The sequence below is a fragment of the Saimiri boliviensis genome, chromosome 4 (genome assembly GCF_048565385.1).
Source record: "Saimiri boliviensis isolate mSaiBol1 chromosome 4, mSaiBol1.pri, whole genome shotgun sequence".
NCBI lineage: Eukaryota > Metazoa > Chordata > Mammalia > Primates > Cebidae > Saimiri > Saimiri boliviensis.
Window position 1 is genome coordinate 133348672 of NC_133452.1, and position 13111 is coordinate 133361782.

The following is a 13111-nucleotide window of genomic DNA, read 5'->3' on the forward strand; positions in this document are numbered from 1 at the left end:
ACATCTAGCACCATAGAGGACCCAGCCCAGGACAGGCTACTCAGAGCTGCTGGACAGAATGTACCCTGGGCGTGGAAGGGCCAGGCCCCTGAATTCCATGGAGATGAGACAGTGTTTGGGGTGGGTAAGGTGGCTGGCTGTGCTCCTGTGACTGTGAACTCAGAGGCTGGGCAGTGTCTCTGGCACTCTGGTGTCAAGAGCACAGAAGGTGGAGGCACGCCGTCTACAGCACAGCCTGCAGCCCATCAGGTCTGGAGGGGGCCTGCTTCTCTCAGCACCTCTAGGGATAGAGCCAAGGAACAAGGACGCTTCCATTCAGAGAGAAGTAGAGGAGAAAGGGCCTGCAAAAGCCGGGGTATTGTCAGTCAGTCCAGAAGGTAGGTAGAACCGGAACCACCATACCTATGCTCTACCCCGTGACTAGAAAGCCCCTCTTCCTCCAGCAAGGAAGCCCCCCTCCTCTTTTCCCAGACCAAATTCTCAGGGGACAACTGAGAAGCACAGAAGTCACCACTAGGAGCAAAGGGGACCAAAGAGCCATAAGCAGACATGTTTGGAATTTTAAAAGTTTATCTGAATCTCCTCATTCCCAAACTTCCAGGTGGGAGGCAGGCCAGGCAGTAACGTGAGCATCTCAACGTGTGGTGTCTCAAGGACACCACAGTCACTGCAACAACCAAATCAGTCTGTTTCCTCATTTACGAAATGAAGGCAATGGGCCACATAATCTCTGATGTCCTACTGCATCCTGACAGCTGACAAATCTGTTTGTCCTCAAAGACAGGTCTGAGAGGGAGAAAACTGATGGAGACGATGAGTTAGAGCTCCAGGCTCCCTGGGGTTGGAGGCTTATCCATCAGCTGCCGGAGGTGAGAAACCGCCTTGTCCAATTTTGACATTTCCAGCTGGAGGGAAGAAAGCTGGACCAGGAGAAAAGGAGGTGAGGATCCAGGCATGAGGCCCACCACTCCTGGCCCCCATTCCCTCCGGGGTCAGGCCTTCTGGGGGCCTCCCCAACCTTACCTTTTGTTGCCTCTGAGTCTCTGCCGCCCCTTCTGATGGGGTTCTGGCTATGAGGCCATCAAGCTGCTTCTGCAACTTGTGCCTTCGGGCAGCTAACAGAGATAGCTGGATCTGGGGGTCCACCAGGCCCTGGGGAAGAACAGGGAGAAAGGGCTCAGACACTCGCATGCTGCCAGGCCTCCGTCCTCCATTAGAAGGTTCCCTCCCCCACTTTATACAGCCCAGCCCCCATCTTCCTCCCAGCATGCTTCCCAAGCCTGCCCTAAGCCTCCCCATCCCCTCTGGTCACCTGCAGCTCCATGTAGACCTGAACCGTGTCACTGAGTGGAGCCTGGGCCCAGCCAGAGGGAGCTGCTGCACCTGGAGGTAACAGGCCCACAGCCCCACAGTGGGCCAGGGTGGCCAGGGGCTCCAAGAAGGTCTCAAAGAGGCCCTGCTCCCCCGGCTCTGAGCTCTGCAGCAGCACTGGAAAGACAGAAACCGTCAGGGGCAAGGTCTAGGCTCCTGCCTGCCGTCCCACCTGCACCTCCTAATGACGGGGTCTACCCTTCAGGCTCTCCTCCTTTCCCCACCAGCTCCCTCTTCCTGCAAAGAACCGAGTCCAGGACCCACCCTGCCTCACCTCGGGGCCGGGCTTTGGTGAGCTGGTACGTGGCTCGGAGACCCCTCAGCACCTGCACCACCTCCTGGACCCGGGAGAAGTGCTGCTCCAGCTCCAGCTGGCGCCAGTGCTCCTGGAGATGAAGGACCCAGAGTTAGCAAAGGGGCTCCTGGGAGACTCAGTACCAACCCTCTGACTCTGTCCTCGACCCATCTGCCCCATCTCCTTAGGGCAAGGAGATCTGTCCTCAACACCACAGAAAATCCACTATCTCAAGGAACATGACAAAAAGTGAGGTGTCATCTAGAGGTTCCAGATGATCAGTGTTTGATGTCAGCCTAGTTGCTCTGATCGAAATGGCCAACCAAAAATAAATTAGAATTTAAAATGAATTAGTCAAAACTCAAAAACAAATAAGTATAAAAGATACTTAAATAGTTAAATTTTAAAATAATTTTTGGGTGCATTTATAGCATTTATCCTTCTGAAGTTATTAAAGCTGCACTGAGATTTTGGGGACACCCACCCTCATCACAACCATGACATATACTATGACTGTTCCTAGTTTAAACATGGGGGAAACTGAGGCTCGATCACACAGCTCAAAAATATCAGTCTAGCAAGTCCTGCTTTTGAGCACTATGCTAACACTGTCCCTCAAGACCCTAGGGTCATCGCAACCACCGTGCAGGAACAGTCCATCCTCCCCCCAGGCATCCAAAGTAAAGTATAAGCCATTCCTGCAGATGAGCCCCTGCAGCGAACGCTTTCAGAAGCCGCTCCCCATCCTTCACCAGAGAGCCCACTCCGAGGTGTCATGTACCTGGCACTCACCACGCTTTGGGCGCTGGGGTAGGGGACAACCGAGACGCTGGGGGCAGGGGGGCAACCAGGCCTGGGGGGCAGCCTCTGCCAGAGCTCTTCAGCCAGGAAGGGCATCAGTGGGGCCAGGAGGCGGAGGCCAAGGTCAGCGCAGGAGAACAGGACCTGAGGGGGCCCCAGGGGGCGGGGCGAGCGCCGCAGCACGGGCTTCACAGCCTCCTGGAGAGGAAGCCAATGGTCAGAAGACAGGCCAGAGCCAGAGCCCTCCACCCCACAGCCAGTGCCCTACCCGCCAGCGGGACAGGCCATGGGTCCTGGGAGAGAGGAACAGGCAGAAGCATTTAGCACGTCCAATATGATCCGCAGTCCCAGGACACACTCAGCGCAAAGAAGGGAAACCCAGGGCAGCAATTCTCAGAAGTACACGGGGATAAGATTTCCAGGGAAATGCGTAGTGTAGGGAAAAAAAATCATTGCGTTTTTCCGAGTTTTTGATTTGTTTTTAGATTTTTGCTTATCAAAAGGGGTCAAAAGTTTTTAAAAGGCTGAGCTAGGGCAGTGGTTTGCAGCCAGAAGCAGCAGCACCACCTGGGACAAGAAATGAATATTCTTAACACCCACCCCCACCCCTACCCCAACCTGCTGAAGGAGCCGCTCAGGGGCAGCTGGGATCCATGGTCAACAAGCCCCACGGGTGCTTTGGGCGTAGGACATCGTGAGAACTCCTGGTCTAAAGCCCACTGCTACCCACTCCCAGGCCTCTCTGCACGCAGCCTGCCCACGGGCCAAACTCAGCAACTACAGGGACAGAAAAAATGCCTCTCTGCCTTCTGACCCCAACTTGTCAGACACTTCTAGAAGTCTCCTCCTCGTCCTCTCACCAGGTGACAGGCAGGCAACAGTGCCTGGCCGCACTGCTGAAAGCAGTCCCAGGAAGAGGGGAACTCCTTCATCTCCTCTCCTCCCCTCTCTTCCCCTCTCCTGATGGGACAGTTGGGAACTTATTAACTCCAGAGCTCTATGCCAGGAATGAGAAGCAGGTCTGCAGGACTGGGAATGCCGAGCCTCCTCCAGCCCCACTCACTAGGTAGACATCGCAGAGGTTATGGAGCCAGAAGTGGTGCAGGGCGTGAGTGACAAGTGAGAGCTCTCGGTTGAGGAAGCCCCGCTCACACTCCCGGGCGGCCAGGGCAAGGCGGCTCAGGATCCAGGCGTCCATGGGGGAGGAGGGAGACAGCTGCAGACAGAGGGGGTGTCAGGCCCAGGACGGCCTGACGCCCCCTCCCCTGCCTCCTTTCCTTCCAGATGCCACCTCAGGCCTGACACCTGACTACCCCCACTCCCAAGCACCTCGGCTTTCTCTTACCTCCTCAGCAGGCTGTGGCACAAATTTCTCCCCTAAGGCATTGAGGATAAAGCGCAGGGCATTCCAGATCTTGTTGCAGAAATGTCGGCAGCTCTGGACCTCAGAGACGGACAGGCGCAAGTCGCCCCCTGGAACAAGAGAATGGAGCTAGTCTGCGTGTAGGTGGCGGCAGCACTGGATGTCCTGCCCCTGCACAGGTGCCCGCTGCCCTCTGCTCACCCAACACCCCTCATGCAGGCTTACCCTGAACTCCATGGGAGCAGAGTGTGAATCTCAGGGCATCTGTCCCACACTCAGGGATCCCATGAGGAAAGTCCTTTTTCTGCAACCAGAGGAAAAAGAAGGGTGGCAGATGCCTTTGCGGCAGCAGGGCCAGGACCCGGGCTGCGGAGGAAGCCAGAGGCGGTGAGCTAGAGCTGGGAGGCGGCAGGCAGCACCCACTTACCTGTGCCGCAGCCGCAATGGCCAGCTCTGCAGGGTCCAAATTTCCACTTCTCAGCTTTTCCTGCAGCACCTGGGGAGGGGGTTATTCACGACCCACGTCAAAGGCCTCGCCTCTACAAGGGTCACACCCACGGGCCTCACTCCTCCTTCAGCCTCCCTTCCTCTCTCCTGCGAACCCTGCCAACCCTGTCCCTCCTGTGGGCACTTCGTCCTCACCTGCATCTCCACCCCACTGATGATGTCTCTTGGGTCCAGCACATTCCCCAGGGACTTGCTCATTTTCCGGCCCTGCCTGTCCCGAACCATGGGATGAAGAAGCACCTGGAGGCAGGGAGGAGTCAGCAGAGGGGGGGCTCCACAAGCCTTTCCTTGGGGGTCCCTTGGGATCTCTGGCCTCCATACTTTCGGGGGTGATGGGAAGTGAATCAGGAAAAAGGAATTGGGAACATGGAAACAACCACATTAGGAATTAGAATAAGGGAGGACAAGGTTTGAGGAATACTGGGGTCACAGAAAGGGGTGGGGCACTGACGGGCTGTTACCTTGCTGAAGGGCAGCTGCCCTGTGAGCTGGGTCCCCAACATGACCATGCGGCCCACCCAGAACAGCAGGAGGTCACTGCCCGTTTCCAAAAGTGACAGCGGGTAGAAATGAGCAAGGTCTGCGGTCTAGAGGGAAGACAGCAGTAAGAGGCCCGGGCCCCGGGCCCTCCTCAAGCCAATGAAAGGGACTAGCCATCCCTTCCTCAGTTTCCCCTTCACTCTCGCCCTCTCAACCTGCCTCACCTCTTGGGGCCAGCCCAGGGCAGAAAAGGGGAACAGGGCAGAAGAGAACCATGTGTCCAGGACATCAGGGTCTGGGAAACAGAAAAGGAATGGGGACAGTTGGAACCTCGGCTTCCAGGACTTCAGACCACTGCTGCCACCATTCTAGGCCAACTCCCACCCCCAGAGACCAGGACTGTCCCCTTTGGCTCCATTCCCAGCTTTCCTGACCCTACCTTCTCCATCTCGGTATCTGTTCCCTTCAAAGGCCCAAATGCCCAGTTTCCCGCTCCCCTGTACATCCCTCCCCAGCTCAGGCACTCACCCCTCTTCAGGGCCAGCTCTGCCCCGGGCCTCCCTGTCAGTTCTGCTGCTGCCTCTCTGGCCTCAGCCTCTGACCGTCCAACCACCCAACGGTCTTCTTCGCCCTGCAGAAGTAGTAAGGGGTTGGGGAGGGTAAGAAAGAACAGCTGACAGGTGTAAATGTCACTTCATTTTCATGTCTTCTCATGTGGTCTTAGAGTGGCCAGGTTCCTCTGGGGTGAGATAAAGAAACCCCAGTTCAGGGAGACTTAATAGCGCAGAAGGTTAAGTGACTACGAGCACAAAGCACCTGAACAGGCAGGAGCGGGCCTGGCACTGCAATGCTCCGACTCCTGAGCCAGGTGCTCTGTGCCACTCAGCCCTCCCAGGGCTTCTTCCTACCCACCTGCGCACGGTCCTCTACAACCAGGTAGGCTGGAATCTGATGGCCCCACCACAGCTGCCGGGAGACACACCAGTCCCTGCCGGGAGGACATCCATGAAGTCTTAGAATAACCAGTCGGTCCCTCCTCCCCATCTCCACAAGAGCTCCCCTTACCCCACCCTTACCCCACCCTTACCCGATGTGGGCAAACCAGTGCTGCCAGCTCTTCTGGTGGAAGGAGGGACTGAGCTCCAGCGCCCCCGACTCCACAGCCTGGAGGGAATGGGGCCTTTAGACAATGTTTCCCTTCCTGCACGGCCGCACCTCCATGGATACAACAGGCGGCCTCTGAGGTCATTTTAAAATTCAGAAAGAACCTCTCAAGTCTCCTGCAAAGATTCTGGGCTTGAGTAAGGATATGAGCCAGCCCTTTCTGGGCTGCCCGGCCTCCCTCCCACACATCCTCTCAATTACCACAGCTGGAGAGGCCTTCGGGGCAGAGGTCCCTCTGCCTCCCACTTCTTCATTTCTGTTCTCTGGGAGCTCCCCCAACCCCTGGCCCGGTCCTTCCTACACTGCAGCCTCACCTGAGCAGCTCGGGCCCCCATTTCCTGGCAGCGGACAAACCACTGGCTCTTCAGCAGGTATTCTATCACGTCCCCAGAACGACTGAAAGGAAGACAGGGTGAGTCCACTGCTCCTCTGGCCCTGTGACTTCTCCCAGGGGCACAAGACCCTATGCCATGCCAGGCCCTTGGTACTGAGGATAGAATAGTGAACGAACACGGGGCTTGTATTCTAATGGAGGGGTGCAGACAGAGCCCACCCTATTGTCACTCTTAAGCTTCATGCATTCCCTTTTGGGGGTAGCCCTTAGTAAAGGAGCTGAAATGAGGTTACCTGCAGATGGGCAGTACCATGGGGTGGTTCTGGAGGCCCCGGAACAGGCCCCGTTCACTCAGCACAGACATTATCTTTTCCCGGGCCACAAACCGGTGAAGACCCTAGAGAAAAAGCAGCAAGAGTAAAGCTGAAAGTCCTCTAGAGAAATAAGAAACTCAGGGGAGAAGTAGGCAGACAGGTGCCCCCAAAGGATGGGGTAACACAGGCTGGTACCACCTGCAGCCAGTCCCCGCAGAGGGAGGTCATGGTCCCATCCTCCGCAATGACGTTCAGGGGGCTCAAGCCATGTCGGGCCCCCATCTCAGCATCGGCAGGACTGTGAGCTGGAGTCACCTTCACGGCCCCTGGGGGAGCACAGCCATGGTTGAGTCCTGCACCTGACCTTGGCTTTTGCTTTTCCAGATGTATCGTCATCACCCGCGCCGCCCCATCACCGCACTGCCCCAGCCCCCACGACTTTCTCTGTCTGTGCCTCCCTCCCATTCTCCACTCAGAACACCCTGTGTGAGGCTCTCCCACCCCCACCTTCCTCCTCCTCCTCCTGGTTCCCTCCCCTCTCCTCCAGGACCCCCAACTTTCTCTCTCTCCCTGCCCTTCACTCACCTGTGCCCACATGTGGCTGAACAGCATAGTCTGTGATGAGGGGGAGAGGCTGTCCCATCAAGGGGTGACGAAGCTGTCGCCCATGTAGATGCTGAAGGGAAGGGAGAGGGATCAGGGACAGGCACCTGGGTGAGGTGAAAGGGTCTGGGCTGGGGTGTGAGAACCCCAGGAATAAGAGAGCAGAAAGTGGAAGGTAGCAAGCTAGAGCAAAGTCAACAAACTCTTAAGGGGCCAGAATGGAGATATTTTAGGCTTTTGGCCTAGAGACAAATTCAGTCTCTGCACAATTACTCTATTCTGCCACTGCAGCAGAGTTGGAGAGGGTATATAATAGCCGCCATAAATAATATAAAAGGCTGCATGCTGGATTAGGACCATGGGCCAGTTTGTCAATCCCTGAGCTAGAGAAAAAGTATAAGAAGGTGAGGGAGTCAAATCAGAGACCCTGCAGGTCTGAGAGAAGTCTCAGGAAAAGGAAGTAGAAGCAAGAGAGAAGGAGCCACCATTGAAAGCCCAAGAGAAGGCTGGGCACGGTGGCTCACGGTGGCTCACGGAATCCCCGATCTTTGGCCGGGGCCGGTGGATCACGAAGTCAGGAGTTCAAGACCAGCCTGGCCAAGATGGTGAAATCCCGTCTCTACTAAAAATACAAAAATCAGCCAGGCATGGTGGCAAGTGCCTGTAATCCCAGCTACTCAGGAGGCTGAGGCAGGAGAACTGCTTGAACCCAGGAGGCAGAGGTTGCAGTGAGCCAAGATTGCACCACTGCACTCCAGCCTGGGTGACAGAGTAGACTCTGTCTCAAAAATAAATAAATAGCCGGGCACGGTGGCTCACGCCTGTAAGCCCAGCACTTTGGGAGGCTGAGATGGGTGGATCACGAGGTCAAGAGATCGAGACCATCCTGGTCAACATGGTGAAACCCCGTCTCTACTAAAAATACAAAAAAAATTAGCTGGGCATGGTGGCACATGCTTGTAATCCCAACTACTCAGGAGGCTGAGGCAGGAGAATTGCCTGAACCCAGGAGGTGGAGGTTGCAGTGAGCTGAGATCACGCCATTGCACTCCAGCCTGGGTAACAAGAACGAAACTCTGTCTCAAAAATAAATAAATTAATTAATTAAAAATAAAATAATAATAATAAACAAAACCCAAGAGAAGGCCATGGGAGTGGGCAGGCCAGAATGCAGTAGTACACTGGGTATTACCGTGTAACGGGAATCATCTGGGTGAACAGCCACAGCCACGTCCCCAGGCAGTGTCTCTGGCCTCGTGGTTCCTACCACAACCTCTGCGTCTGGAGACAAACATTTAAGCACTTACAGCTGGTCATCATCCTCACCCCTCACTGCCAGCATAGCTAAAGGCAGTAGAAGTGGAAAGGGGAAGGGGCAGGGAGTAGTCAACGTGGAAGAGGACCCCAGGAATAACTAGAAAAAAGTAGGAGCAGTGTTTATAGGAACCGAGGGTTTCCCATAAGCTGATGACCAGAGACCTGAGAGGGTGTCTGGTGCTAAGGAATTTGCCTGGAAGAAATGGGGGCAGCATTAATTACATCAACTAAAGTAGAATTCTTGCTGGATGCCCAGAGGACACTGGGGATTCTGTGCCCTAATCACAAATGCTGTACATTCTTCAGGGTGAGCACCTGTGCAGGGGCTGGACACCAGTGCTCCCGCCACCTACACTCAGCCCCTCCTACCAGAAGCTTCCTCTGACGATTCTAGCTCATCTGTCTTCCCTTTCTCTGAGCTCTTCAGAACATTTACCCTAAACGCCATACCTTAGAACTGATCTTTTTTTTTTTTTTTTTTGAGACGGAGTTTCGCTCTCGTTACCCAGGCTGGAGTGCAATGGCGCGATCTCGGCTCACTGCAACCTCCGCCTCCTGGGTTCAGGCAATTCTCCTGCCTCAGCCTCCTGAGTAGCTGGGATTACAGGCACGTGCCACCATGCCCAGCTAATTTTTTGTATTTTTAGTAGAGACGGTGTTTCACCATGTTGACCAGGATGGTCTCGATCTCTTGACCTCGTGATCCACCCGCCTCGGCCTCCCAAAGTGCTGGGATTACAGGCTTGAGCCACCGCGCCCGGCCTAGAACTGATCTTATGTCTCTTTCCTGGGTAGCGCACTCCTGCAGAGTCACACCAAGCTCTCGAAGGGCAGTGACCACATGCACTTTTTGCACATCCCCCAGAAGACCCAGGCAGGGTAAGTGCCCACACTGAGGTGAACACTACCAAGGTTCATGTGGGAGACAGACTGATGGGTGCCGAGCAGCCCAACATGGGCTCCAGAAAGCAAGGAAAATAGAGGTAAATGGGTGACCCTGCAGAGGACTTTGCTTACCAGGCTCTCCATCCACAGGGAAGGCAACAGAAAACAGGAGGCCAAAAGACACAGGGGTGGGGCAGCCAGGCAGTCGAAGCTCTGTGTGGCCAGGAAGCGGCCGGTTCTCCACCTGGAGGCACCGAGAAAGCTGGGTCAGAGGGCAGCCTTTCTGCAAGGCTTATACCCAGGTTTCACTCTGCCACTCATCCACCTGCCCAGCCTCCCTGCAACCCATCTAAAAGCCATCTGGAGGATTCAGGAGCCACCTCCGTCTGCCTTCACCCAATGCTTGTGCAGTCACACTTCTAATAAATATTCATTGAGCACTTAAGCCACGGCCAGGTTATCTTGCCAAGCACCTAGGTGAATTCTCATTTAATTTTTACAACACCCCACGATGCAAGCATTACATCATCTCTAATTTACAGACTGAGGAAGCTGAGGCTTAAGGAGACCAAACAGCCTGCCGAAAGCCACAAAGCCCTCAGAGGCAGGCCTTAGATTTGAATCCAGGCACCCTAGCTCCAGAGTCTGAGCTCTTAACCATTGACCACTCTGCCTCAGAGTTCTCCCAAACCTGCTTCTCTCTCTCCACCTCACCTCAACGTCCGAGATGGCTGATCTTAAAGCACATGACCAGTTGACAAGCTGACGGTTCCGGTACAGCAACCCCGCCTCATAGAGTCGCACAAAAGCTTCAGTCACAGCCGCTGAGGAGCCCTGGAATGACCTGAGTGTCCACCTCTAACAGCCACTTCTTAGCCCATCACCCTATTTAGGGACCCAGGCATTGCCACCTCCCTGCCCCACACAGATTTCTAAACCTTCTCCAATGCTCACAGGGACCAAGGCACGGAACACTCACAGCATCCATGGTAAAACACTCTCGATCCCAGTCCAGGGAGGCACCCAGAGCTCGCAGCTGCTCACAGATCTCTCCACCTTTCCTGTGCCCAGAGAGATCCTTGTCAGCAAATGTTTCCCAAGCATACCAGGCCCAGCAATGCCTCCAGCAATGCCAGGTGCTGGAAGAAGGTCAAACCTCTAGAGGCTAATAGAAACAGACTCACAAACCCAGTATGGAGTTTTCTAAGACATTAAAAGAGGCAAAAGATTCTATAGGAAGAGAGGAGGGACAGCCACATTGAGGGATATCCAAGGATGCTTCACAGAGAAGGTAACATGAGATAACGGACCCGAAGAATGAGGGTAATTCCATGGGAATTGGAAGGTGGGAATGGGTGAGTGGAAGAAGTTGAGATTTACACAAGAGAAAGTGGGGTAAGTAGAGAGAAGGAAAAAATGCACACACACACACACACGCACACACGAATATTCAAATACATATATAATACACACACACACACACACAAATAAGGCTTGGAAATGCCACCAAACGTTAAGGGGCTCCAGAGCTTCCATCTCTGTGTTGGGAAGAGCCAGGGACTACAAATCAGAAGTGATAGTGGTGGGAGGTAAGAACCCAAATCTGCCTCCCTACCCCTGCCCATCATACTCACGCCTCCTTCCACTGCCACACCTCCCTAAGGAAGTCCTCCCGGCTCAGCTCATGTCTCCTCACTCCCCGTTCCTTCCACAGTTGTTTTTCCACTACAGCCTGCAGTTGGATTCAGGGGAAATGAACAGTCAGGTTGGTTTCAGGGAAGAAACTGCTTTCACCCAAGAAAAGGAACATATACCAGAAGACATACTTGTGTAGCGATTCCCGCGTGATCGGAACCAGGGACCCACAGCACTTGATCCCCACGCATTCGATGCCTGCAACAAAAATGCCCTCCCGTGCTTAAATGTTTATCCTCATTCATTCCTACCCTTCCTACTTCCCTTCCAAGAAATCAAGCTGCCTCCACTCCCCTCTCACCAGCGCACGAGGGCATCCTGTATGGCTACCGTGAGTGCGTGGCCGATGTGCAAGGAGCCAGTGACATTGGGAGGTGGGATACACATGGAAAAGGTCTCCCCTGTAGCTTGGGGCAGCTGGGCCTAGAGGAAGAAAAAAAGTCAAAGGGCAAGAGAGAATTTGAGGAAATAGCACCCTCTGCTGTCTCCAAAGCAGAAAAAAACTTCAGGGAAGAACTGTCCTGCAAATAACAGGAGTGGAGAGGAGGGAATCGGCCAGGGACAACCTGCCAAGAGAAATCTTTGGAGACACCACGGCCAGAAAGAAGGCAAAGACTACAATGTGAGCTCCATTCTGAGGTTCCAGTTGTATTCAAGGGCCACTCTGTCCTGGAGATCACTTAGGACCTCTCCCCGCCAGATACTAACCTGATATTCTGGTTTGAAGAAACCCTCTCGTACCCACCACGGGTACCAGGCAGCCTCAACATATCGGGGGCTGTATGCAGGAGGCAGGGGCCCTGAGACATCTGTGGAGGCAAGGAGAGCTCCACTAACCACTGAACTTGTTCCCAAGCTCATTTCGGCAGGCCAAAAGGGTAACACAAACGGGAAAGAAAAGGCCTTCTTACTTATTCTACTTACCTTTCTTTTCACCGGGTTTTGTTGGGATTTCATACAATACTACCTCCTTAGGACTCCAGGCCTTAATGGATTCTGCAGGCGACTGAGAAGAGAAAGCAGAAGAGGCTGCGACCCAGTATACCCCAGACATCTGCATTTCAGCCCATCTCGTCCAGCCCCTCCCAAATCTCAGAAACCCAAGGACAAGCTGTCTGACCCCTAACCTTGCTCTCCCCTGCTATCCCAGCCTCCAGAGTCGCCTGCTTCTCTCGCAGGCGCTTCTGTTTGGCTTCACGGTTCCTCCGGGAGATGGGAGATCCATGGGGTTCCGACTGTGTAGAAACGGGATGGAACCTGGGGAGGCCCCGTGAGTGCCTCAGCCCCAAAATAGGTGGTCGAAAAGAGGACAGAGGCAAATGAGGCATCAGGAGTGTTTGGAAAGAGGCCGAGATCTGTTCTGGGCAGAGAGAGAGCACATTAGGATACGCGGGTGGAGGAGGCTCACTCTCCTTGTTCCATCTTTCCCGGCTCTGATTAGCACAGGTCTGTTAATCCCTCCCACACCACGTTTCCTCCTGGAGGGCCAGAGTGGCACAGTGTCGACAGGCAGTGCCGTGGAGTCACGGAGACCAGGGCTCTTCCGGAGCAGGGCCGGAGTGTCTGAACGTGGCCGTAACCACTGACACAAGAGAGGAGAGGGCACAGAAATTCAGGGAGATGATGGGCATCAGCGCGCCCAGGAGCAGGCAAGGAGTCCTGGCAGGGCCTCCTGCAGCGCCCACAGCCTGGCGCGGCCTGGCCTTCCCGCCTATCCCAACGCGTGGACCCAGGCCCCGCAGCGCTTCTCACTTCCCGGAGGCCGCCCCGGCGTGCGCTCACCGGGAGAGCCCGCCGCTATCCCAAGGCGCCCCGCGGCGGCAGGCACTGGGGACTCCACCTACCCCGACGCTAGAACTTGGCCCGGGAGCCGCGCGGCGCATGGGGGCGGAGCCCGGGCTGGCGCATGCGCAGCAGCTGGCTTTGGCCCCACCCTCTCCCTCCCGGTCCAGCGGTAGTCGTCGCAGAGAGGACGGCGCTCG

General features: G+C 55.1%; 1 protein-coding gene across 6 annotated transcripts; it reads right to left on the minus strand.

The window, feature by feature from the left end:
* Positions 1 to 552: 552 nt before the first annotated feature.
* VARS2 (valyl-tRNA synthetase 2, mitochondrial) lies at positions 553 to 13086 on the minus strand. Of its 6 annotated transcripts, none has more exons than XM_010332622.3 (30): positions 12974 to 13086; positions 12257 to 12484; positions 12054 to 12135; positions 11838 to 11938; positions 11431 to 11552; positions 11261 to 11327; positions 11069 to 11166; positions 10414 to 10495; positions 10149 to 10268; positions 9567 to 9678; positions 8425 to 8513; positions 7215 to 7305; positions 6828 to 6955; positions 6609 to 6712; positions 6296 to 6377; positions 5905 to 5981; positions 5730 to 5805; positions 5346 to 5448; positions 5042 to 5112; positions 4799 to 4924; positions 4473 to 4577; positions 4258 to 4326; positions 4056 to 4134; positions 3813 to 3940; positions 3531 to 3683; positions 2459 to 2665; positions 1646 to 1757; positions 1313 to 1488; positions 1024 to 1152; positions 553 to 920 (listed from the first exon to the last, which is right to left on the minus strand). In XM_010332622.3, the coding sequence occupies exons 1-30, from the start codon at positions 13010 to 13012 to the stop codon at positions 819 to 821; spliced, it is 3258 nt and encodes a 1085-aa protein (XP_010330924.3). In that variant the 5' UTR covers positions 13013 to 13086; the 3' UTR covers positions 553 to 818. The 6 variants fall into 6 exon arrangements, with proteins under 6 accessions (XP_010330924.3, XP_010330923.3, XP_010330922.3 ...); XM_010332621.3 differs by having other exon boundaries at positions 12257 to 12489; positions 12974 to 13029; XM_010332620.3 differs by having other exon boundaries at positions 12912 to 12976.
* Positions 13087 to 13111: the final 25 nt, after the last annotated feature.

What these genes read in the sequence shown, in the direction of transcription:
- VARS2 (XM_010332622.3), bottom strand. Translation starts at nt 13,012, where the DNA reads ATGCGCCGCGCGGCTCCCGGGCCAAGTTCTAGCGTCGGG. An exon ending in AGAGCTGGCCCTGAAGAGGG is followed by an intron (nt 5,113 to 5,345) that starts GTGAGTGCCTGA and finishes TCTGTTTCCCAG; the next exon opens with ACCCTGATGTCCTGGACACA. An exon ending in AGGTCTACATGGAGCTGCAG is followed by an intron (nt 1,153 to 1,312) that starts GTGACCAGAGGG and finishes GTTCTTCCCCAG; the next exon opens with GGCCTGGTGGACCCCCAGAT.